General features: G+C 37.1%; 1 protein-coding gene across 1 annotated transcript in view; it reads left to right on the top strand.

Moving 5' to 3' along the window:
* Positions 1 to 21388, top strand: part of VCAN (versican) — a gene marked incomplete at both ends in the record, with an annotated part of 91274 nt that extends 69886 nt beyond the window's left edge. The window contains 3 exons of the mRNA XM_084232926.1: positions 16832 to 16976; positions 20933 to 21115; positions 21261 to 21388. Of these exons, the coding sequence (XP_084089052.1) occupies positions 16832 to 16976; positions 20933 to 21115; positions 21261 to 21388 (456 nt within the window). The remainder of the gene's footprint in view (positions 1 to 16831; positions 16977 to 20932; positions 21116 to 21260) is intronic.
* Positions 21389 to 22682: the final 1294 nt, after the last annotated feature.

The following is a 22682-nucleotide window of genomic DNA, read 5'->3' as shown; positions in this document are numbered from 1 at the left end:
CTTTCTTTTTACTTACACCTTATATATAATCATTTGTCATTTGAGTGTACAAAGTAGTTTCTTTGGCAAGATGCAGGATACTAGGGAAAGTGGATTGTCCATAAATGATTATCTTTATGGCATATATATATATATATCGCACCTATTGTATGATTAGTCTTTTTGTCTACATGTCCTGGCTGGATGGTGCATCTGCAATTTATGCCTTTATATGTTTTCATTTTGCTGAAATGTGCAGTTATTTCTGGGGAATAATTTTGGTCAGTTAGATTAAAGGTGCTGGTGTGTTGAGAGTCCTTTTATATTAATTGTAACTGAAGAAAGACATTTTTGTTTTTATTAATTTAATTTATAAGGGAACATAAACATTAAAAGTACTTTTTATATTATAGATAGTTAAAACTTCTTATAAAAATTTTGTATTTTATAGAGTATAGATAGCCATTTAATGAGTTTTCCATTGTTCAATGCATACTTCCTTCCTTTGGGATAAATTGGGTTGCTAGGATAGCCCCTATTAAGTCTTCCCTCTACAAACTTACCCATAAAAATGGCCCAGTGAAAAGTACAAGACCTGTGAGCTCCGGACTGTATTACAGGAGCTAGAATGTTAAGGAGTTGGCCTATTTCTGTTGGTACTTCCTGGTGCCTTACCCTGACCACAGCTTATCTCAAGGTATACCTGTTGGCTGGGTGCTTGCGTGCTCTGGACCCAGCATGGAATAGCTGCATTTGACCAGGGCGGGGTTTATGTAAAGTCTGACATTTTTTTGTAGACAGGACCACGTCCCAGACAGTTTCCAGTCTGTCTTTGGTTGCTGTAGAATTGATTCATAGTGTTTCTCTGTTACTAGATTTTTCTCCTGGTTTTTCCATTAGCAGCAGTACAACTCTTCAAGGAGTGTTTCTATTGCCTGCTTTTTGTTTCTCACGGAGGCTAGAATAAGGCCCTATACTCCCTGTGAGCTTGCTTAATAACACAGATTATTGGCTTGTCTGTGGTAGTTATGAGGGGTCTGTAAAGTATCTTAAGGAATTTATCCTCCCTGTCAGGGGCTATTCAGGTGAACTTGACTCATCAGATGTCATTATTCCACTATGCAAAGGAAGCCATCTCAACAATTTTGCTTTTTATTTTGTGTCCATTAATTTTTAATGGGGGTGAAAAGTACTATGAAAAAAAAAATAACCTAATTACTATTATTTTTAAATATTTATTTATTTATGCATACAAGAACTGGGGTGAAAGCCAGAGGTGTGTGGGGGTGGGGTGGGGTGAGGGGATTCACCAGAGACAGAGTGGGGAACAGAACAGGCAGACTGACTGAAATACACTGCTGAGGGGAGCAGTGGGGGAGGCAGGAGAGGTCTGCTGAGCCATGTGGGTTGCTCCCTGGCCTGCTGGGGATCAAATTTGTGCTGCAGTGGCTGGCGATAGCTTGATAGCGCTGTTTAACTCCTGCGCCACCAGGGAGGCCCACCATTTTCATAGTCTAGACTATCCTGAACAAGATAAATAAGTGAGCATTGCACTTTGGCCAAAAAAGAAATCTTGACCTTCCTCAGAGGGATAGAAATAACTAACTGCACAATGAAAAAGAATCTTACTCTTAATTAATCCACACTTTTAACTGAACCTTAGTGTTAGGAAAAGAGCATCAAGTGAGGACCTTAGCTTGAGGAGGTGGCAAGTGAATTACATAAATAAGCAAAAAAAAAAAAAAATGACACAAGTAAATCCAGAAAAGATCTCTGGCAGACCCTTGGTTTCTTAGTTCACTCTTTGTATAAAATAAAGTGTGCTAAGGAGTGGCCTTTAACTTTGAACATTTTGGAACAGAAAAGACCATCTGCCCAACAGCCTGTCTCAATCCCGACTGATCTTTGGCCCATTTGCCTGCTTGTCTAACCACTCTTTCCTCCATCCTTCCTTTCCAAGACAGCCTAGGTGTCTCTTAAAGGCTTTGTAGTTCTTTCTACAGGCATCATCCCCTTAACAGGTTCCATATGTGTTCAGGCTTGTGAATAAAATAGTTCTCCTTTGTTTCACTGTTTACTCCAAGTGCCTTGCTTTTGAAAATATTCCTCACAGTAAACTTTTCATGCGGGAAAACGATATCTGCTTACACTTGGAAGTGGTGTTAACTTGACAGCCTGCAACTTGAAGGACTTTGTTTATGTTTTAGAGTGACTTTGCCCTTCCCCTGCACCCCATTTTGTGTTGGGAAGATTTATTAGAGATTATCCTTCTTGGGAGGTAGGACAATATTAAAGCAAAAAGAACCTTTGATATTTAGCATATATTATCTTTCATTATTCAGTCTTACAATTTGGTAAAACAAACATGTTCATATCAGGTCTCAATTTCAATAATTTATTTTATTGAAATGATTAAGCTTGGCTTCCAGTAAACTTGCCTTATAATTATATCATATTTGACAATTGCTTTATAGCTGGACTAATGCAATTAATGTTCTTATGCTAAATAAATGATGTTATTTGGTCAAGTTATCTAAATTGCTCTTGTTCTTCAGATTCTGATTGGTTCATTTCATGTTATTGAACTCTGCAATATCACCATGTCTAAATATATTTATACATATCTAAATATATAGATCTACATACATATAATATCATTACTAAAATGATATCATTAATAAATATCTATTAGATTGTAAAATATTTATATTACTTATATGGAGTGCTTACCTAAAAAATTTCACAAGCGTATACCCATGAATAAAAAAGGTTCTAGCCTTACCCTCGCAATTTGTATTAAGGTTATTTTCTCTTAACATATTTCAGTTTTTGCTTTGTCATTTGATTTTCTAACTAGTCACATTTCCTTTTGTCACTTGGTTTTCTACTAAACAGTTATTCTTTAATGGGATTATTGATCTCTGCTACTGAAATGCCCCACGTGTTTTATTAGAAGTCCTGACAAATAACTTCAATAATGAATTATTTTGTTTGTCACCAGGTAATGTCTTCAAAGACACTAAGTTAAACAATCAATCCAAGTTAAACACACACTAAAGCTAGCAAACTTAAACAAACATTTCTTATCTAACTTCTCTACTATTAGCTGACTTTTAAGTTCTTTCTTTAACCTATTGTTAAATGAATGACTAGTCTGAAGTGTCAACCATCCAGTCTGTTTTTCAGTGCCCACAACCCTCCTCTCCTTTGCTTTGTACTCTTGTTACTCCCTTCTTAACATTCTTCAATGACTTCATTTTGCCTTTATTATAAAGTTCTCATAATTAGTGTTGTTTGACAAGTCCAGCAGTTTCATTTGTCTCTTCCTTAACAATGTCATCTCAGTGGGCCTCTCTGGTATTACAAGGGGTTAAAGCACCTCACTATGAAGCAATCCACAGCCTGGGCAGCATGAGTTCAATCCCCGGCTGGCCAGAGAGCAACACACATGGCGAAGTAGACATCTCTTGTCTCATCTGTTGCTCCCCTCAGCAGTGTATTTCAGTGAGTCTCCTGTTCTCTTCCCACTCTGTCTCTGCCCCCTGCATCTCTGGCCTGCACCCGCTCTTGTATGCATAAATAAATAAATCTTTAAAACAAACAAACAATGTCATCTCAAAATTTTCAGTTTCTGGAACAAGCCATGATATCTCACTTGTGTTTTTTGTTTTTTAAGATTTATTTATTTATGCATACAAGAACTGGGGTACAGGCCAAAGATGTGGGGGGTGAGAGGATTCACCAGAGACAGAGTGGGGAATAGAACAGGTGGATTGACAGAAATACACTGCTTATGGGAGAAGCAGGTGAGTCAGGAGAGGCCTGCTGCACCATGTGGGTAGCTCCCTGCCCAGGAATTGAATTCATGCTGCAGTGGCTGCGGGTTGCTTCATAGTGCTGCGTCTTAACTCTTTGTGCCATGATACCTCACTTGTGGACCTTTGTATATACTTGCCTTAGCACTTGGAATATTCTTACTTCTTGCCTTAATTTTATTTAGTTAACATTTGTTCAAATACTTTGCTTAGCCAAGAGTCTACTTCCAGAAAGTCTTCCTAGCTGGAGGTGACTAAGAGGACTTCCTCTTAGTTCCCACAGTCCTCTGTGGCCTCCTCTCATCCTACCTTAGACCCTAATGGGGCTCATTTCCTGACACTGAACTTTCTGGGGCAGGGATTAATGTTCCCTCTAATTTTTCATCACCTCTCAGAGTGGTTGACAAACACTGAGAAATAATAAGCATTTTTTGGAATGGTAATCAATATCCACATGTTGCTCAAACACCTCCCTTTGTTTCTTATCTTTTGAATCCTGAAATGACCAGTTGAGTCTTTTGGCTGAATCTTTTATTTATCTACATTCAAATTTTATTTTATTATTTCTTTTAAAGATTTATTTATTTATTTATATAAGCACTGGGTATAGTCAGAAGCGTGGGAGGGTGAGAGAATTCACCAGAGCCAGAGCGGGGAGCAGAACAGGCAGACTGAGAAAGTACACTGCTGAGGGGAGCAGTGGGTATGGCAGGAGAGGTTTGCGTGCCATGTGGGACCCCCGCCGCCTGCCAGGGATTGAACTGGCACTGTAGAGGCTGTGGGCAGCTTCGCAGCCCAGCGCTCAACTGCTGTACCACCGGGGAGGCCCTACATTCAAATTTTATTTAAAGTTGTTCCAGAATGAAAAATATTAAAGAAGTAATAGGTGGATTTTCAAATATGGTGAAAAGAATAAAATTGTTATTCAGAAGCCGAAGTATATAGCTGTGCATAATGCATCTTATAAGTTATTAACCCAGAAGAAAACAGGCGCTTTTTACCAGAAATGATGAAACTTAGTCCATAGCTGTGCCAAAAATACATTAGTGATAAACTAAGGGAAAAAACATGGAAAGCAAATGTCAACCTCTGCCTTCCCCCATAGGTTTGAGTTTATCAGGACAGAATTTCCGTGAAGATTTAGGAAACCAACAATTATTCAAAACTGAAGGAGGATTATTTTTTAAAATAAACACATATTCTATTAATATATTTCTTTTTTTTAATATACTCTTTTTTTTTTAAGATTTATTTATTTACTTATGCAAGCACTGGGTACAGTCAGAAGCGCAGGAGGGTGAGAGAATTCACCAGAGCCAGAGTGGGTAGCAGAGCAGGCAGAAGGACTGAAGTACACTGCTGGAGGGAGCAGCGGGCGGCAGGAGAGGTCTGCACTCCATGTGGGACCCTCCTCCGGTGGTTGGGGAGCAGCTGGGAATTGAACCAGCGCTGCAGAGGCTGCGGGCAGCTTCGCAACCCAGCACTCAACCGCTGCGCCACCGGGAAGGCCCCTATTAATATATTTCTTGAAGAAAATTGACTTAAAAAAAATTCAAGGGCCTCCCCAGTGGTGCAGCGGTTGAGCGCTGGGATGCGAACCTGCCTGCAGCCTCTGCAGCACCGGTTCTATCCCCGGCTGCTGGTGAGGGTCCCACATGGCGCGCAGACCTCTCCTGTCTCTCCCACTGCTCCCCTCAGCAGTGTATTCGTTCCGTCTGCCTGTTGTGCTCGCCTCTGTCTCTGGTGAATCCTCTCATCCTCCTGCACCTCTAGTCTGTACCCCAGTTCTTGTGTGCATAAATTAATCAATCTTTAAAAAAAAAAATCAATCTGTGGACAAGAGAGATTTAAAGCTGTTACCAGAGAGGTGGTCTCTTCTCTATGACCCCCCAGGAATAAATTCTCATCAGAGGAATTCTCCGCAGACTTTAATACCCTTTTTATTTCCCCCATTTGCTCATCACCTTTGGGAATCAGATGCTCCTGTAGATCAAACACAGTTACCTCAAAGGAAAGTATTACCTTCAGTAATATTGTCTAGAGGTTGAGGATTAAACAGAATTGAAAATCTAGTTCTCTTTTTAATGTGTTGAGGAGTTTTTAAGAAAGTTTGATGAGTTTAGCAAAACAACCCACAAAAACCAATTTTTTTCTTATACATTTTAAATAACATTTCTACTTCTCTTTCACATTTTTACCTCACTTGTCTCTTACTTTGTTCTCAATTTATGTCAACCCTTGCAAGGCTACTAAGCTTGTCAGCTTCCTGGGAAGAGGTCATGGCCTCCTTCTTCTCACACTCCAGGCTACTTTTTGGAGAAGAGAGAGAGACATTGTCTCCTCTGCACTTGTCTAAATCTAGTCAGAAAGTTTTCAAACAAGTTATTAAGTCTCATATCCATAAATGTCTTATTTTGTAGCTCTAATCATCTCATCTTGACCTTGATAGTATGATACACATTATAAAAGAATAATAGCCTGGTGTACTTAAAAAAAAAAAGTCTTACTTTAAAAATATTTCTAGAAGATAAGTGAATGTTGAGCTTTATTTTTCATTTTGCTGAGCATGGTCCAGCATTGGCAACCTGGCTCAGCTAGAATTTGGGACACCACTAGCCAACCCCCCCCCCACACACACACCCTTAGAGCTAATTCAATGAGAAGAGTCAGATTGGTTGTGGATTTGACTTTAAATCCAGAGGCCGCTTTTCTTCTTTCATAAATATACACATCAGTCTGTCAAGCAAAGTATGTGAGAAAAAGCAGCGTTGAAAAGGTAGAAACAACAAAGAAATAGCTCTTAACCCAGGAAGAGACACTTAAAAGGGGTAGAGAAAAGGAACAATAAATTGCAGGCCATAAACCCTTATTCTTTTTTTCTGCAGCAATGTGTCACTATTACCCTTTATAAACACAAAGGTTCCTATCCTCCTCCTTCTCCCAGATGTCTTGGACATTGAAAAGAGAATCAGGATTATTAACTAATTCCTTGTGTTTTCCAAACTAGTTTGTAGATTTCTGCTCAGTTGAAAGCATTGTACGTGATTTGGCAGAAAGCAAAATGCAAAACAAAGCCTCCACCTAAAAACTTAGGTTCTACTTTTTCTACCTGAAAATCTTAGAAAACTTCTATGAAGTATTTGCAGATGGATGTGTGTCTGCTGTGGTGTGCTTTTAGCTCCATGTGGAATGCCACTCCTCTGTGAACAAGTCACACTGCATATCAACATTAATTTAATTAGGTTAAATCTCACAGGCTTCATTATGTGAGCCCAAAAGCCAAGAAAAACATATGCTATTTCCTCATCTTTTAACACATTACTCATGAGTGGAAGAATTCTCAGGTTTTTTTTTTTTTTTCCCCCTGCAAAAGACCACTGAGCCCTTAATGAAAACTTTTACTTTTGTAGCAGTTCAGTTTGATTTGAAACCAAGAACTAGCTCTTCTGATTCTGCATGTGAAATATAATGAGTCACGGTATAACTTTAGAGCACAAATACTCATCTCTACCTTGCTTCACTTGAGTGCAGGTAACTAGTGACAGATCAAATAGCTGTATAAACAGCATTTACCCATCACTGGAGAATCAACTGATAATTGATAAGATTAAAAAAAAAAAGGAAAACTTACCCACACATTAGTTCCTTTTCACAGATGCTTTTCCAACCGTGCTGTGAAACTTTAAAACATACAGATATTTAAAACTAATTGCTAATTAGTTTAAGGCAATGCATGGAAAGACCAAAAAAAAAAATGTTGAATGGGTTTGGCAGTTTCACTTTGCATTTGGATCCTTAGCGCTTCCTGACTGCAGACTTGTGCAAACAAGCTCGGGTAAAGGAACCCACTGGCACCATTCACGGTAGGGATTAAATGCAAGTGGTTCTGTGGGGCTCTGCCTGGGGCCCAGTCTCCAAGTGGTCTCACAGTGGGAGTAACTCACATCCTTCGGAAAATGCCCTTGATAATTACTGCTTTGTAGGGCAGTGAGCTCACGCTATTACACAAGATTAGTGCTGTATGCAAAAGCTGGCAGATTGTCTGTCCTGCAAGGAGATTTGCCAGCTATGAAAATAATGGGCATATTGCCACTTTCACAACTATCAGGAGACCCCAAGTTAGTTTTTCTTCCCTTCAGCATATTCATGTTTGTAGGATCCAGACTCCAGGCTGCCAGCCTCGGTAGTGACACCAAAACAAACGTCTCTTTCTCCTTTAAAACAAAGCTGCTCTTTTCCTTTCGGTAGTCGGTCAACGAATGACCCTGTTCAACTAAAAGACAACAGCAAACTCTACCCCCGCTTAAAACATAAATAAATGAGGACCCAGACCAGATTAACTTTAAGCAAGCTCAAGGATCACAAGTGAGTATATCTCTACCTTGCTGGGAGGTCCTTTGCCCTGAACAATTAAAAAAAAAAAAAAAAAGTTAAAATGTATCCCCCACAGACTGCAAACAAATGCCTATTGTGTACCACGGCCATCTAGGGGCAAAAAGCCATATTAAAGGTACCAAATGTTTTGATTTCTGTAATAAGTGGTCCTTATAGCATTTCAGATAATCGCTTGACCTGTTTATGACAGACTTGGGGGTAACCCAGAGAGGTTATTCCGAGCCCGTCGTTTGGTGAAAAGGTGTTTTCTTTTAAGTGTGTGTTTCCAATGGGTAAGTTGTCTTCTGGGGAAAGTATTTTCTATTGGGAGTTTGCTTTGGTGGTTATCTTACTTACTCTTGGAATCAATTGCATTTGGAGGATTTTATTTGTAGCTGTGGAGAACAGCGGTGTCACTTACCAGTCCGAGGTGATAAAAGAGTTTGCACACAGAAAAGTTAGTTTTTGGTACTGGTGTCATGTTTTTATAGTTAATCTAGATAAGATTGGCCTAAAAACAAACTAAATGTGAATCACACTGCAGGTGTTCATGTGTGTGCATAGGTGTTTATGATCTGCCCTGTTCTAAGGATTTTAGGTAGAGACTGGCTTTGCTTTTCATGCAATTTTACCATTGATGTAAACAATCTGATAATTTTAAAAGACCAAATGGAGAAAAATAATAAACTATTGTAGATGAATATTTTAGTCAGATAGAAAATTCATTTTAGCTACAATGACCTATACCAGCGCAGAATGGACTGGTTAGCTGAGGTTAGCTGAGGTCCACTTTCTAGCCAAGTGTCTCATATTTTTCCTCATAGAAGTTAGAATACACAGCACGGATAATCCTTTAATCTTCTTCTGCCACATGGAATAAGTAATCATGATTTTCTTTTTATATCCTTAATTCCGTTTTGTTAACTTAGTTAATCGTAATGTAATGATGGATGGATATCACCACCTAGTGACTGTATTGTGTTTTGCATTTTAAAACTTCACATTCCCAGAAATCCACTTACATCTACGCAAAATTAATAGTCTCTGTGAGTTAATTTCCTCTAACTTTAAGTTTAAAAATTCTAGTAGAATGCATTACATTGTGAACCTGAAAGGTAAATGTGAAATAAGATGATTTTTCACAACCTCACATGTGTGAAGCTGACTCAAAAAGTCATACGCTTATTAATATCCTAGCTGAGGCAAACCAGTTTCCCTATAGCTTCACTTTCACTTTATGCACAGTAATAGAAGCCAGTGGAAAGTTTTCCTGGCTACTTCCCATGGTATGTGAATGCAGAGGAGTTTATTGGTGTTCTTATGAAAATGTTTTACAGAGGATTAAATTAGCAATATTTGTGGGGAGGCAGAGGTAGGTGGAGAGTAGTCGGTGAACCGTTCATGGAAAAACATTTCCAATTAGAGCTTGAAGCTTTAGTAAATTCTCTCAACAATAACAATAATATATTATGTCATAGAATGGCTTCACTGGACAAATGTCAAAACGGTTTTTATCAATGGAATGTGTGTAATTGTTTAAATGTGTTTGACAAAATCTTTAATAGTTCCAAAACAGAGCCTTTAGTTGGCCATTTAAGATGATCTAATTTATAGTGAATTTCCTATTAAATTGAATAAAAGGTGAGTCCATTAAATGAGAAATTATATCTAAATATGTGGATTGGTAGAAGATAGAAAGGTAACTAGCTTGAGTAGGTGCTTGGCAGCTGCAGATCCAATAATTGCAGCTTCTATTATACATGAAAGACCCTGCAGAGCCAGAATATGAAATAATTTGTACTTTTTGCTCAAGCACACATTTGAACTATGCCCAATGGTTGGCTAGTGTGTAAGCATTATTCTATCTACTACCAAGGCTGTATTGGACAGCTCAGTTTCCCATTTCCAGGCATCTATTGTGGTCTCCTCTGCTGACCATTTAACCATTTTGATGCTTCTGTATTGTAGGAGATGGTATGTGAATAGGGGCATCCTTAGTGCCAAGAAGTGCTGTATTTGCTTCTCTCTCTCTCTTTCTGTAAAACTAAAATGTATGAGTCAAAAAAAGATGAACTTCACTTTTATCTAGTACCTGTGAAAATTCTTTTTTTCTTTTCAGTGGCGAGAAAAGAAACTAAGAGTATCAACAGAGTATCTAACTCCTAAGAAAACTAGTTAGTACCTATTGATTATTTTTTCTGGCTAACCAGGTTAAAAAATCATAAAATGCCAATGAAAAGAATTTGAAATAGCACAAATATTATAGAGAAGGGCTGGTTGTTGATCAAGTTTTGATAAGACAGGTTTCTTTAAAAATTTCTTAGTTTTAAGATGATGATAAACAGATTTTAAAAAATCTTTAATGTTGTGGAAATTCTTTCTTTAAGAGAGGCTGAAGCATGACCTCATTCAAGGTTTTGATTTTTGAATTGACATTCTCCTTAAAGACATTTGGAAAAACCTTGATGTGAAAAAATAAATATTATTTTTGAATGTTGCCTGGTGGGATGAGTAATCATTCTGTGGTTCAAGGACATTCCTTGCTCCAGTCTTTCATTTTCACCACCCAGCTTTCACGTATTTCCTCATAAATTGATTTGCTCATATATATTCTCTGAAGCACCAGCTGGGATGTGACTGTCACAGTTATAACTGAATAATGCTGGATAATCTTATTTCCTTCTTTTAACTGAAGGCAATGTTCAAAGCTGAACCCAACCAAATTCTTTTTTTAAAAGCAAGACAAAAACTTCTGGTTTATTTCTATATTTGATGTTTGTGAAATAATGCTTCTCTTACCTTAGGGGAAAAGCCAGTTAATCCATCTTTGCTTAAGGAAAGATCAGTTAGTTACATTGCATTTTTATCAGTTTGTTTTGTTCATATTTCTGATGGTAGTTATCTGCTGAGATTTTCGAACCATCTATCATGGCTGTGTGTTGTGTATTTTAAAGAGGAAAGCTTGTCTTCTCTTTCAGCATGGCAATTGGGACTAGACATTATATAGTCAGAGACTCACCTTGAAAGGATATAAACCTTGTCTAAGTTAAGGAGATTGCTGATAACTCTCAAAAGCAGAGTCCCCACCTCCCTACTCCAAACTCACACACTTGCCCCCCAGTATGTTGATTGAATCAAGTTGGAGATTTACAAAGAGCTGGGAAGGAAAGAATAGCACTTCAGCCATCCCAAATAAGAAAATTAGTCAATTTCCTCTCAGATCTGTGGAACTGTGGTCACTCTCTGAGGGTGAAGAATGTTGGCAGCAGGGAAATCCTGTGATTTCCAGCAGAACTGCAGGATAATTTTCCCCTTTTATGTTAATATGGCACAGAGATACTTTCTTTACAATGAAATATAGATTATTTAGAACAAAATAAAATCTTAGTATTTATAAAGTTTGATAGATTTTGATGAATAGCTTTATTTTTCTGAGTTTCCTTTCTCAATATTAGAATTGGTTCAAAATGAGTTTTCTGGTTTGTGGAGACAATTTTCATGTACACGGCTTTTGGATATATGCCAGGATTTTTAAAATCATTTTATACTTTTGGCAGCTGACTTGCTTGAATGCAATTGAGGAAAAAAGAAAGAGAAAACAATAACTGAAAAGTCACTAAATCCAATTTAATTGAAATAGTTGTCTTTGGGCACTTAAAAAAATTTTTTTAAAGATTTATTTATTTATGCATACAAGATTGGGGTGCAGTCCAGAGGTGGGGGGGAGGGGTGACAGGATTCACCAGGGACAGAGCGGGAAACAGTATAGGCAGATTGGCAGTACAGGCAGATACACTGGAAACAGTATAGGCAGATACACTGCTGAGGGGAACAGCCGGTGAGACAGGAGTGGTCTGCTGTTCCGTGTGTGTTGCTCCCTGGCCGAGGATCGAACTCATGCTGCAGTAGCTGTGACAGCTTCATAGGTTGCGTCTTAACCCCTTGTGCCACCAGGGACGCCCTGGGACACTTTTTTAAAAACAGATACAGAGAGGCAGTCATTGAATAATCTCTAGAATAAAGTTTGTATCATTTAATGCACAGTATTAAGCAGTTTAATATTAGGTGTAAAATAATTACTCAATAAAATACAAGTTTGTTGTAAAGCCTCGCAGATTTTGTATCTGACTTGGCTTTCCTCTACATAAACTATTTGTACTTTATGTCGTTATTTTTCCTCTTATCCCAAAAGGATGAACATATGAAGTAATTTAGAATTTTCCTTTTAAGGGTAGGAGTGATCCAATTCTTGACTTGGGGAGCTGGGACAACAAGAGTTTGGGGTTTGGGATGGGAAAAAGGAGTTCCTGAAACACAAAGATGTAGATGCACCATTAACATTTATTTTTTTATCAACTGTGTTAAAATGAATTTTCCCCAAACAATGCTGGCGTTTTGGAATAATTCTTAGTTTGCACATCTGATTCTGGAAGACAGTTGATCTAGGCTTGGTCACACCAGATGCTTGCTTATGATCCCAAATGAGTACAAGAGAATCCAGATAAGAGTGAAGAGTTTTTCTCTGTTCATCCCAATTATCTGATTTTTGTAGGTATGAAATTCTGTAGGTATGAGATGAATGTTAGAAAGGCTCCTTTGCATTCATCCAGAATTTTCTTCCTAACATCCAACTTTAGGGGGAAAGTACATTATTAAACCTAAAATCAAGATTTATTTTTCGTGCGCTTTCTCCCTACAAGTGATATTAGCAAAGCTGTACAGAATTCAAGTGGAAACAAAGAAAGTTGTTCAGAAAACTGGGGTTTCCTTTGCTAAGTCAGTCTGGCAATAAAGTGGAGCAAAATCAAAGCATTCTAGCCAAAATAAATCTGCACAATGAAACTATCAGATATGAGGTAATAGTGTGACATGCCTGTGGGTATCAGACATTCTTGTAAAAACTACAGACCTAAAATTCGGTCCTGCACCATTAAGCCACAACTCTGCCAAGCAGCAACACAGAACACACATTTTAAATTTCTGTTGCAAACCAAATTTAATTCCCACCAAAAAGCAATTAAATCTTTTACCAGAGGTTTCAGTCTGGGCACTTTAAGCCTTTGAGAATCACTGCAGTGGCGTGGAATCCAACCCCTCTTTCAGTGTGAACATGAGATGGCGATTGTTCAGATCAGGAGGAAATGTCAGTTGTAAAGTACATAGCTGTCAAGTGACTTTGGTAATTTGAGGTGGTGCTTGTTGAGGTTAGATGGAAAGAAGTTAGCTCATACCAGAGGAGGAGGGTGGGAGTGAGGGACAATGTGGGATGGTGACACAATGGACTATGTGGAGGATTATGGGTGTGATCGGTAACATATCAAGAGGTGTTGAACCTGTACCTCTGAATCATACACCGTGTTGTAAATCAACATTACCTTGATTAAAAAAAAAAAAACAACTAGCAAACAAAAAAGGGTTTGACAAGAAATCACTAAATCCTTTCTGATAACTGTTTACATCCATCCTCTTACAGACTTCATTCTATTATTTAGAACAAGAATTTGTGCCCACTTAGGCAAGCTGGAAGGCATTAAGAATTTAGAATGAGGGCCTCCCCGGTGGCGCAGCGGTTGAGCGCTGGGTTGAGAAGCTGCCCGCAGCCTCTGCGGCGCCGGTTCGATCCCCGGCTGCTCCCCGGCCACCAGAGGAGGGACCCACATGGCGCGCAGACCTCTCTTGCCGCCCGCTGCTCTCCTCAGCAGTGTGCTTCTGTCCTTCTGCCTGCTCTGCTCCCCGCTCTGGCTCTGGTGAATTCTCTCACCCTCCTGCGCTTCTGTCTGTACCCAGAGCATGTATAAACAAAACAAACGAACAAACAGATAAATAAATAAATAAAACATGCCTCTATTAAAAAAAAAAAAAAGAATTTAGAATGAAATATCTGTCGTCTCATATCACTGAGATAGCTTTTACAATATTTTCCTGAATTTCCTTTTGGTCTTTTACACACACACACACACACACACACACACAGAGATTTATGGTTGCATCTAAGAGTATATATTAAATTTAGGTCATTGTGTATTTTCAGTATTTTCCTTTTTGCTTTTATCTCTGTTATTTCCCATTTCCTTACATGTTCTTTAAAGATGAGCAATATAATGGTTATATGGTATTCCATTTGCTGGCTATGCCATCATTCATTGACTATATACCCACTCTATAGATTGTTTCTCTTCTTCCTTTTTCTGATTTTTTTAAGCATATAATTTTAGAAGCAGAGTTATGAGGTCCAAGGGTAGGAACTTTTGAGACTCTTGTTATGTATTGCCAGCGGTATATCAGAATGGTTATTTATTCCACTGACTATATGATTGCCTCTCTCACCTGCCATTTGCTAGAAACAAGTTACATCTGTGATTAGGGGTGGTTGTGGGCAGGAAAGAATGCAAAACACCCTGTTCATTATTTCTAAATATTGAATTATTTCTAAATATCAAATTTAGAAATATTTTTATCAAATAATATTTATAAATATATCAAATATATTAAATATATATGATATGTAACATTATTTGATATATAGAGGTATCAAACAATATTTATAAATATTCATATCAAATTTATAAATATCAAATTATTTATAAAACAATACCAATGTGTGCCAAGCATAGTTCCCGACACTGTGGATATAGCATTAAACAAAATAACCCCACATTCCTGTCCTACTGAGCTATGTTCTACTGGGGAGAAAAAATATTTGTCACTTATATAAGATATTAGAAAGTCGTGTTATGAAAAAAAAATAAAGCATGGAAGGAAGATGACTGCATGGGTAGGACTCAGAAGGGGGAACATTGGAGAGTTTACATGTATTATTGGGATGTTGGAAAGTTTCCCCCTTTGAGAACATTTACTGGTCTCCTTCAAGACATTAGTTAGAAAGCATTAAGCTACAAAACCCAAATTAAGTATTTGAGGAACCCTGGAATCGCTTCATTGAGAGCCAGTATGTGTATATACAACATCAAGTTTCCCACTAAAATTTCCATTTCATCCATTACTACAGTTGCCCCCTTTGTCCTGATTTACCCCCTCCCCCCTTCCTTTCTGGTAATCACTAATTATGCTGAGTGAAATAAGCCAGATGGAGAAAGACAAACACTGTATGATCTCACTCCTGTGTGGTGTATGGAGAAAACAAACAAATAGAGGAAATAAATGAATTTCTATTCTTAGGATTATTATCCAACTTTAATTCATCTGTTAAAGACAATTATATAACAACAGGTTGAGTTTGACTTGTATAGCTCTGTTTTGTTGTTCTGTTACCTATTACCTATTAAAGGGGAGCAGAGGTGAGGGAAAACTTGGTGGGTCCTGGTGAGAGATGATAAGGGGAGGAAAGTAAGCAAAGAAAAGGAAGATAGAGAATTAAGTAGAAATCCAGGTCATAGCAAATGACAGTGGCTGGCTGCAGGGATACCAGTTAGTCAGCAGACTTTGATGAGTATGGTCCTCTGAGCATCTTCCCTAGGGTCACTGGGTAAAAGTGGTACCCAGTGGTGAAAAATTTTAACCATCCCCAGGTTACTAGAATTTAATTTAAATTCATCTAATATCTGGATTAGGTTTTCTGCCATAGAAATAAAAACACCCCTCATTCTGTGACTTGGAATAAAATAATATCTTAATTAAGATTCCCTTGGTTCTTTGTAGTTTTGACAGTCTTCAAACTTTTTTTCATATCATTGACCTCCTCTGATATCTTAGTTGTGACATGATTGAGGAGGACTTTAAAGAAAAGCTAAGCAAGAAATTGAAGGAAAAGTAGAAAGTATCATAATCTTGATGTTTTCAAACTTAGGTTCTTATAAATTATTTTATCAGAGACTTAGGTTTTTACCAACATTTAAAAGTTTTAAAGCCACATTTTTTGAGAAGAAAGAAAATTACAGACACTGTCTAACATATTTGTTACCCATTTTTAAGAGATATAAATATAGCCATGGTGGTGCGAGTAAATTGTGGGATTATTTGTTTATTTATTTAAAAGAATTATCATTTATATCAATACATATATATGTTTTTATTTATAGAAAATAAATTCAAGATTAGATCATAAAGCAAAAGTAAACTGTAAGTTGGGTACATTTGAAAAAGAATAACCCCTAAAAGCTGAATATAAAATGATGGGGTATAGGTATATTGGGTTATACAAAAAATGGAAAATAAATAGAGCAAATGTTTCCACAATATTTCTAAATAAATAAATAATTAATTTGATAAAACAGTCACTTAAATAACTCAAAGAAAGGTATTTTATGTTGATAAAGATAGAAAAACAATAAAAATTCAATTGCACTATATATCACAGCTATACAAAAATGTATGTGCTCCGTAATGGGCCACAAGATTGTTTTTTTTTTTTCCCTCTAGTCCGCTTCCAATACAATTAATACTAACAGCACAATTATATTTCTTAAATTGAGCATTGATTATATATTTAGAAATCTTAGATAACTAGAAAAAAATTCCTCAGATATATCTCATTGCTACAGGAAAGAATACATATTCGTTCAGGAGAAACTTCGAGAGACCTATTTTTCCAGTCAGAGTATAAAAGCCTTTTTCTTTACCACCAAAATCAAGTTAGCTTGGTGGTTCAACAGAAATTGTTGAATCCGTTCTAATTCATTTGTGATCTTCCTCCATCTTTACAGCAATATGAGAACTGGAGACCTAACCAGCCAGATAGCTTCTTTTCTGCGGGAGAAGATTGTGTTGTGATCATTTGGCATGAGAATGGCCAGTGGAATGACGTTCCCTGCAATTACCATCTCACCTACACCTGCAAGAAAGGGACAGGTAATGATCAGCCCATTAATAACTAACGTACACTTTATCTGCATTTCAATTATCAAGTAAATTTCAGAAAACTAAGCTCATTCTTTAAGACACAAATGAAATATGTCATATGTTATCTCCTATTGCTCTGGAATATTTCACTCTTTCAGTAGATAGTTGAAAAGTTTGTTTGCAATGATGGCTCAATGTTTAAAACTTGGGATGTATAATAAAATAATCTGGGTGTTCTAAGAATACCTGGTAGCATTTGACACACGTTCAGATTCGTCCACGATTTGAAGCTGAAGCCCAATGCCCTTCCTTGGTGGGGGCTTTGTGCTCCAGGGCACTGTGGTCATTGAATTTTTCCCTCATTTTTAACTACCTGGCCTCTGTAAGTATTTGAGGTTTGTGAATCATCCCCTTACAAGCTTATTGTATGCTTATAAACCATGGGACAGAAAACTCTGTTTATAATGAAACTCTTTCTATAATGAAAATTGCTCAGTTGACTTTAAATAGATAACATTAAGAAAGCTGCTTTTTAAGTATGTTGTGTTTATCATTGACCAATATGTTTGAAATTCTAAGACACCCTGTATACAGACTTCTTCCTAAAGTTCCATAAACATTTTCTAACCGGCTTGCAATTGATAATAGTATTAATGCATGAAGAATTAGTCTCTAGACATAGGCTTGTAGCCACCTCAAGCAAGACTGCAAAGCACAAATGCAAAATATAAAATCCATCTGATTTATTTGTCTTTGAACATAAAAATAACCTAGCTAGAATACACACTCTATAGATATTCCAGGAAAGACTTAAACACCAATAATGAGAAATTCTATTAGAAGAAAGAGAAAAGTAAGATACACAAAGCTCAGATGAAACTCCACTGTTACCCTATACTACTTTACCTGACCACTCTCTTATCCGAAGTAGTGTTTACTCTGAATATCCTTTCTGTATCAGCAGCTTTCCTGACTATGTGCCTTATTTCAGCACTTCTGTGATGAAACTCGTGAAAACAACAAATCAAGTATTTGCTGTTTTGCCTGCACTAGTGTGAGAAGTCTAATGAACTGTTTGTCTTTATCCAAATGTCATGTTTGCCTTCTTAGATCTTCAAATAATCCCTGGAGTTGTGTTTTTCATTTTATGATACAAACAATCATTTATTTCCTGTTATTTTTTTTTTCTAAAGCAGGTTTTCTCAACAGCAGCACCACTGACATTGGGGCCAGATCGCTCTTGGTTGTAGGGGAGCTGCCTGGTGCAGAGTGTTTAATATCACCTGGCTCCTCTGTCTATTTAAAGCCAGGAGCATTCTCCTCCACCCCACATTCTCCTCATTCCACAATCTCCTCCACTCCATATTCTCCTCCATTCCACAATCTCCTCCACTCCATATTCTCTTCCATTCCACATTCTCCTCCTCTGCTTTTTGACAACCATAAATATATCTAGACATTGCCAAATGTCCCTGGAAAGGGAGAGAAAGAAGGAAAGTACCCCAGGTTGAGACCCACTGCTCTGTAGTGTTTCCATTTCCCAGTGGGGAAGGAGAGTTATAAACCTTGACTCTACCTCATTAAAGAAGAAAAAAAAAGTTACAAGCTAATTCTTGTACCTCATCTCCCTACTGTCTGATTTTTATTTAGACTTGCCCTTTGTTAATCAGTACTCTGGGACTTAGGAATTTTATAAATGTCTGCAGACTTTTACAAAAGTGACTCATTTTTCCTTTCAGATATTGTAGATATCTGTAAACACAAAGACCTAAGTAGTTCTACTTTTAATTAATTACTTGTAAAGAAGGATTACAATATATACAATGGATTTTTTTTTTCAATGCATACTATCCACACACATTTGGAAACAGGTTCCTGCCAATTCCATCCATTTACTCAGTATTCTCTTTAGTATTTTCATAAATACTTATATTCATAAAAATAAAGATTGCTTTAGTTTTTCACATTTTTGAACATTAGGTAAGTGGGATTATAATGCTTGTATTTCATGTGTTGCTTTTTTTGTTCAGCATTATGTTTGTGAGATCTATCCGTGTTGATGCATGTAAGTGTATTTCTTAATTTTTGCTGCTGTATACAATTTTGTTGTATGACTCCACAATGTTTTATGTGTCAGTTCTCCTATCAGTGGACCTTTGGGTTATAGGCAGTGTTTTACTGTCATAAACAATGTGTCTATGAACATTCTTGAACATGTTCCTGGTAGACTTTTATGAGTTTTCATAGGCTATTTTTTCAGGAGTGAAGTTGCTGAGTCATAGGATATAATTCTCATCACATTTTCTAGAAAATGCCAAATTATTTACCAAAGTGGTTGTATCAGTTTGCACTCCCACCAGCAATGTGTGAGAGATCCTGTTACTCCACATCTTCTCCAACATTTGATGTTATTGGACTTTGAAATTTTGCCAGTATGGTGGGTATAAAATGTTTTCTCTTATTTAATTTGCATCTTCATGGATCCTTTTCCTTCATATCTTTTCATGTACTTACAGGTCACTTATAGTTCTTTTTTTGTGATGTTTCTATTCATGTCTTTAGTTTATTTTTTAAAAATTGGCCGCTTCCTTATATTGATTTGTAGGAGTTCTTTTTATATTCTGGTTATGAATCCCTTGGCAATTCAATATTTTCTCCCAATTTGTACTTTTTCACTCCTACCTAATGGCATTTTTTGGATGAATAGGCTTCTTCATTTTGTTTCATTTTCCTTTAATGTTGAAATTATTTTGTGGCTTAACAAATCCTTACCATCTCGGGCCTTCCCTGGTGGCGCAGCAGTTGAGCGCTGGGTTGCGAGGCTGCCCGCAGCCTCTGCAGCGCCTGTTCGATCCCCAGCCACCAGCAAGGGTCCCACAAAAAAAAAAAAAAGGAAAGAAAAAAGAAATCCTTACCATCTCTAAAGTCGTCAAGATATTCTATGTTGTTTTCTAGTCTTACCTTTTAAATTATAGATTTAAACCATCTAGAGTTGATTTCCCATGCATTCTCTGAGATAGGAAACTAAGAAAACTTTTTTCCATACAGACACCCAATTGTCCAAGTGAAAAATCTCCCTTTTCCCTACTGCTCTGCCATGTTGCTCTGTCAAATATTAAGCATACTTGTCTGGGTTTATTTCTTGTCTATTTGTCTGTCCTTGCCAATACCACACTCAGTAAATTATTTTAGCTTTATACTAAGTCATCACATATAAATAGTTTTGAAAGAAATCTGTGCATTGCTTTCCTCACAATTACAAAAACAACTTCTAGTTTGTCAGCATAGCTCAGATTCATGTACAGCAAATTATCCCATTGATCATTTTTTCACCTTCTATATCACTTCGGTATCATTCTGTCTGATAGATGCTAGTATTCAAACCTTGGTATAGGCTTTCCATTTTACAATAAAAGAAGCACAGGTATCCAATTTGTGGTTGTCATTCTACCATACCCATAGTAGGAAAGAACTAATAAACGTAAATGACAGTAGATGATATTATATTTGTATTTGAGTGTCTGTCCGTATTTGCAACTATGATGCTATTTTCTCAGGGAATTACAGTCATAGTTAATTTTTACAAATCCATTATTGTTCCAAGTGGAGGTGGGTAATATATAAATATTCTGGGAATGTGATAAGACAATACCAACAGGCCACGTGTTGGAATGAGACAGGTACTTTCTGCCTTGAAATTATTTTCAGAAGAGTTACCCTACCAGATGGCTAGATGAATTATGATTACTTAGCCCTATGTTTCTTTAATAAAATGCAATTCTAGGTGACATAATCTGTTATCTACACTTGGCAGAGAGCCCCAATGTTTCATTTTCTCCTTGAAAAAATTCGATTTGGTGAAGGTGCTTGATTGGGTACCATAAAGAGGAAAAAAGACAAAAAGAGACTCTTAGTGTAATTGAAATACTTAGATTATTTGAAAGTAACTCAATTTTTTTCTTTAGTTGCTTGCGGCCAGCCCCCTGTTGTAGAAAATGCCAAGACCTTTGGAAAGATGAAACCTCGTTATGAAATCAACTCCCTGATTAGATATCACTGCAAAGATGGTTTCATTCAACGCCACCTTCCAACTATCCGTTGCTTAGGAAATGGAAGATGGGCTATGCCTAAAATTACCTGCATGAACCGTAAGTGGTACCTTAGAAAGAATGGACAACCGTGCTATAACAACTACTAGACACCCTCATTTTATGGCTACGGTATCAGCAGTATAGGGTATGGAGCAAGTAATGTTGTTGTGTTTTCTTTCTTTCTTTCTTTTCTTCCATGTAGCATCTGCCTACCAAAGGACTTATTCTAAGAAATACTTTAAAAATTCCTCATCAGCAAAGGACAATTCAATAAATACATCAAAACACGATCATCGTTGGAGCCGGAGGTGGCAGGAGTCGAGGCGCTGATCCCTAAAATGGCGAACATGTGTTTTCATCATTTCAGCCAAAGTCCTAACTTCCTGTGCCTTTCCTATCACCTTGAAAAGTATTATCAGTTGGTTTGGATTTTTGGACCACCGTCCAGTCATTTTGGGTTGCTGTGCTCCCAAAACATTATAAATGAAAGTATTGGCATTCAGACAGAAAGCAAACAAATGGAAGAAAATAAGGGCAGAATGTAACCATTTCCAGCCTAGCTAATTTCGTTAGTTTTCTATTTGCCTCCAGTGCAGACCATTTTATAATGTATACCAGCCTACTGTACTATTTAAAAAGCTCAATTTCAGCACCAATGGCAATGTAAATAAGATGATTTAATGTTGATTTTAATCCTGTATATAAAATGAAAAGTCACACTGAGTTCAGGCATATTTAATGATGATTATGGAGCTTCAGAGGTCTTTAATCATTGGTTCCGCTGCTTTTTGTAGTTTGTTTAGACTGGAAATGGTTCATTTGCCCATTGACTGTCAGCAAGACTGAGGACAACTTTTCTGGACAACTAACAGAATCTTGTGTGTCATGCACCACCTCAGCCATCCATGCAGTTTGCTTGCCTGTAATGGTGAAGCTTCATGAATGGAATCCCGATGGAACTAAGGACTGCAAAACGAACTCTTCTTTGCTGCATTCCTTCTTCCTTCACTTACAAGAAAGGCCTGAATGGAGGACTTTTTTATGACCAGGCACATTTTTTAGGGGTCAAAGTGCTAATTATTAACTCAACCAGGTCTACTTTTTAATGCTTTCCTAACACTAACTTGCAAGGTTACAGATCAACATATTTCAAATGAATATAGACCTAGGGCTCTGGTGGGTGGGGGATTGTTAAAACAACACACATTCAAAGAAATTTTGTATATATAACCATTTTAATCTTTTATAAAATTTGAATGTTCATGTATGAATGCTGCAGCCATGAAGCAAACATAAATAAATGAAGTAAGCCATACTGATTTAATTTATTGGATGTTATTTTCCCCCAAAACCTAAAAATTGACATAGTATACTAGTTTTTTTTTTTTTCCAGTGTTAGCCTTTATACTTCCCTTATACAATTTGGAAACATATAATCTAGATACGTTGTCCCTGATTAAATAATGTGATGGATAGAATGCATAAAGTGTTTGTTATGAAAAAAGTGGAAAAGTGTGTAGCTTTCAGCAAATGGTGTTTGCCCATTCTAAGCAAGGAGCATATATATAGAAATAGTGTGAACATTTCTTCCTGTTAGGTGGACTATATGTGTTGAAATTTCTCT

The sequence above is a fragment of the Talpa europaea genome (assembly GCF_964194135.1).
Source record: "Talpa europaea genome assembly, chromosome: 5".
Classification (NCBI taxonomy): Eukaryota; Metazoa; Chordata; class Mammalia; order Eulipotyphla; family Talpidae; genus Talpa; species Talpa europaea.
The sequence above is the reverse complement of the archived record's forward strand: the minus strand, read 5'-3'. Positions and strand labels throughout refer to the sequence as shown.